The sequence below is a fragment of the Nicotiana attenuata genome, chromosome 8 (assembly GCF_001879085.1).
Source record: "Nicotiana attenuata strain UT chromosome 8, NIATTr2, whole genome shotgun sequence".
NCBI lineage: Eukaryota > Viridiplantae > Streptophyta > Magnoliopsida > Solanales > Solanaceae > Nicotiana > Nicotiana attenuata.
The window spans coordinates 17,570,416-17,575,039 of record NC_031996.1 but is presented as its reverse complement, the minus strand read 5'-3'; the positions used below and the strand labels follow the sequence as shown (position 1 = coordinate 17,575,039).

General features: G+C 32.6%; 1 protein-coding gene across 1 annotated transcript; it reads right to left on the bottom strand.

Annotated features, from left to right (window-relative positions):
* Nucleotides 295-3,842, bottom strand: LOC109230997 (probable xyloglucan endotransglucosylase/hydrolase protein 8). Its single transcript, XM_019396515.1, has 4 exons — nt 3,569-3,842; nt 3,241-3,341; nt 2,329-2,531; nt 295-848 (listed from the first exon to the last, which is right to left on the bottom strand). The coding sequence occupies exons 1-4, from the start codon at nt 3,759-3,761 to the stop codon at nt 446-448; spliced, it is 900 nt and encodes a 299-aa protein (XP_019252060.1). The 5' UTR covers nt 3,762-3,842; the 3' UTR covers nt 295-445.

The following is a 4,624-nucleotide window of genomic DNA, read 5'->3' as shown; positions in this document are numbered from 1 at the left end:
AATCATATTAACCCCGAAAAAGTGATCCAAAAATGGATTTGACCTAAAGTTTCAGGATATGCCAAAAAGGATAACTCCTATTTTGCTTTATTTGCAGGATTTCAATATTGGGTAGGTAAAATCTGAATGAAAAATTTTCATTTGCACAAATTAGAACTCTGATTCCCAAATTCAAGTTGAAATATCAATACTTTAAGAACTGCATTTTCTCTCCTTCATATCTTTTGTATGTTGCCTTCTGTCCAATTTTCTCTCATCTCCCAATAAAAGAAAAAACAGCAAGAAAACACAACGTTTCGACCCAAAAATGAAGGCTAAAATTAATGAAATAAATGATAATCAAATACGCATGACAAAATGATACTGCATCTACACCTCAAACTCAAAATTGAAACAATAATTTCTTTCATCTCACAAAAGAATACTATATCTATATTTTGGTCAATTAATCCCAGGGACTTAACCAACACTCCTCAGGCTTTTCTGGATATCTCTCTGTATCCTGACAATAATCATAAATCACAAGGTTTCTTTGTACCCAAGCATAATCCAATTTCTGGTCACTTGATAAATGCCAAGAATTGTATTGATCCCACCAGTTTTCAGTGGTGGTTGAAACACAAGAAGGAAAAGGATCTTTCCATTGACAACCATCTACACTGAAATCTTTATATGTTGAAACAAATGGTGCATTTTTCCAATCTGTTTTCTCCAAACCACCCCGAGTTGCCCAATCATCTGCATTCCATATGCTCGAAAACAAGTACATTGGCTTCTCATTAGGGAAGAAATTGTTCGTATAATTCGCGTTTTTGTATACCCTTATCGGAACCTCATCCACGAAAAACCTGCACACACCAGAATTATGATGTCAAGTCTAATTGTAAACAGGGCGGATTTACATTATTGGTAAATCGTGTTGTTGAATTGTGTATATCACTGAAAGCTGTAAAAAGAAGCATATATGTATGTTATGTTTGAACTGAATTAATATATAGCGAGTGCAATAGTACTTCGTACTTGCTGACTTGAAATCTTGAATCCTACTCTGATGGTAAATGATATTTGTGATGTTATTATCAACAATACTCTTTTCCTTTTGCTTGAACAAACCAAGTTCGCACTTTGAACCAATTGCTAATAGTAATCCACATTCATTGACTAAAATTTCTGGATCCGTCTCTTACTCTCTTGCCTAAGCAAGTACAACCAGGGGCGATGCTACATTCTCATAAGGGTGGTCAATTAAGCATCCTTTGTCGAAAAATTACACTGTGTATATAGGTAAAATATTAAGTTTTAGAATTACATAACATATATTGAACACCCTTTGTTGGAGAATTTTTTTCACTACTTTTAAGGTTGAATACCCCTGAAGAAATTTCTGACTTCGCCACTCACTGAGTACAACCATGTTGTGGTCAATACAAAGTAGGTTGAAATGTTTCAAGGAGGAATTTAGTTAATTCATCAAGTAATTGAATCAGGTAGAAATAGTGAGACCTTCTTTAGTACACCACCACATTTATCATCTTTTATTTACTATATATTAGAAAGGCTGCTGGTTTCGACCTGTGTGCTTAGGAGTATTTTTTCGAAAGCCCGGGGGCATTTTTGTCATTTCACATCAAATATACAAATAAATTATGTAAGTGTTTTAATGTTTTTGCACAACCAATATGTGTAAATTTTAGATGAGTCGGGTCGATTGGTAGGAGGTATTAAAAAAAATAGTGCAAGCATTAGCTTTATACATTACTAATACTACCTTGTTTGGTACATTTTTTTCAACCTGTGTATAACTAACTTGTATTAGTTACATATCATACTTGTTATTATCCTATGTATAAGTAATGCATAGAACACCATGACATTAGTAATACCAAGGTTATTAATGCATACATTAGTATGGTTAAAGACAAAACTGTCCTTAAAGTCCCTTAAAGCTAGAGAATATGGAGGGCTTAGTATAAACAACTTGTTTTCTTAAATTTTTTGCAATGCATTATAGTTTTTAATACACCACACCAAACAGTAGATAAAAAATAATATCTGCATAACTAATACTTGCATTACTAACCCATGCGTTATTAATCCATGCATTACTAATACATCTTATTCCGCACTATTCTTATCCACCCTACCAAACGACCCCTAAGTGATTTATATTAACAATCTATAATGTTCGAACTCTCTAAAAATACTGACGCACCCGTATTGAATTCTCCAAAAATGCACTACTTGTGAAAGATCTCATACACCCGACTATATTTTTTAAGAGGCCAAGCAACATAGCTGAGTTAACTTAAAATTGAAAGATGTACTTACACGAGCTGGTGAGAGTTCCAAAGAAGGGAATAGGAATGGAAGTCCTCAGTAGGGTCAAACCAAAGAACATGCCTCATCTCACGCCCACCAGTGCCATTCTTGTACACATTGGTCTGAATAAGATAGGGTTCCCCTGTTCTGTTTCCCAAAAACTCAAAGTCCACCTCATCTCTTGTTGGCCCTGCCCCATCTTCTGTGCACATCTGCACTCACATAAAATCCCATTAATTAACACATTTTACATGAGTTTAACTAGTAAACAGTAACAATATAACAAAATTCTTAAACTTTCATGTCAACCAAAACATAATTATAGGTAATCGTCCATAAAAAGTAGAATTAATAACCTGAAAAATAAGAATAGATCACTTGTTGCAACCAGGGGTGAAGCCACATGGTCATAACTTATTAGGATGGTCAATTGACCAATTCATAAAAAAATTACACTGTGTATATAGGTAAAATATTACGTTTTAGAGGTATATAACACATATTGAACACTCTTTGTCGGGAGTTTTTTTCATTCTTTCAAATTTGAACACCCTTCGGGAAATTCGTAGTTTCGCCACTGGTTGCAACATGTTAAAAGTATTCTGATTCGTTATTTCGTTGATAGAAGTCAAACGAAAAAAGACTCTTTCTATTACTTGGAGAAGAGAATCATTAGTTTAACCGGCGAATTATGTGGAAAAACAAACCTTCTTTCTTTGTTTTGAAGCAATATTTTTTGAAAGTAATAATTCCATTCAATTTGTTTTCAGAAAACTTACTACTCATATCTCGTATAAACATACTTTTACACCGTCAGTATATACAAGTTAAATCTTTTTTACTTTCTTACAAGATTAATTATTGCATTGTTAGAGCTGACATTTATTCATGCATAAAACTTCAAAAAATCTTGCAACTTACATAATAAGCTGTCACAACACCAGCAGAGTCACCTCCAACTAATTTCAACTTCATGCTAAACCAACCAAATCTGTATTTCTGCCTTGTCATAAATCCACATCCTATATAGAAGAAATACATCAAAGTTAACTATCAAGGACTTCAAGATTCAAAACGGGAAAATGACACTGTATAACCGCTCTAAAAATAATAGCCGAAAAATGTATATTTTTTCTATATATATACCTTTTTGTATGTTATATACAAAAGATATAAAAAAACTATACATTTTTTGCAGCTGTCGGATGTAAATAGATTCGGTCCCGAGTTAAAAATGATTTTTAAGTACCTGCTTTGTGGTCTAAGGAGAGATACCAGATCTGTCCATCTTCAGAAGTCTTGAAGTGAGATTCAGGACAACTTTTACTAAAATTGTCATCAAATGAACCTTTAACTTCAGCTTGAGATAGTGAACAAAATATAGCAACTAAAGCTGCAATTAAGAGAAAATCAGCCATTAATGAAGAAGCCTTTCTCTCCATTAATGTTTGTTGAATTAAGCTCTTGGGAAAGTAATGAGAACTGAGTGAGGCCTTCAGCTGTATAAGATTTGCGACTGATCATAATATATGGTAAAGTACTACGCAATTGTCGCTTGAGTCATGTTGAGAGCAGAAATAAAATATTGACCATGTTAGTTGTCTTTGGTTTGTGGCCTAGTCTAATTACATCTTTGGCCTCAATAAATGAACAGAATTTTAAAGAAGAAAATGTTTGGTTTTTCTATTTAACAATGTTCTCAAATTTCTTTTGTCTCTTTAAATCTTGGTTTAGATACTTTGGTGGGTCTTCGAGATCAATAATCTATCTAATTTGATTGATCGCATAACGCTGCGATAGCAATAGAATCGGAAAAATTTATTTATGCGTCGGCATAACGATTGTGATCATTCTGTATTGAATACTTATATATATTTTACAAAATCAATCAGATTTCCTATCCTTTTCAGTAGGGATGTACATGGACTGGGTTAGTTCGTTTTTTTATCAAAACCAACCAAACCAACTATATCGGTTTGGATTGGTTCGGTTTGTCGGGTTTTCCGAGTTTTCAAAAAAAATTGTTACATGAATATTATTCCAATCTTACTTTGTTAAAGTTATAGATAAAGTTTTGATAAGTGAATATATGTTTTATAAATATTGAAAAGATTGACAAGCATATGATCTATTAAAATATTCTAATGGGAGAATTTTTTTTGTAACACATGATAGTTATTTTATTAGTTGTCTAACAATAGTTTTCGTTTATGTACACTTTCAAGGTTAACAAATGAGAAGATCCCAAATATTTCAATATTCTTTATAGAAAATTCAATATAAAGTCTTAAAATATATATATATA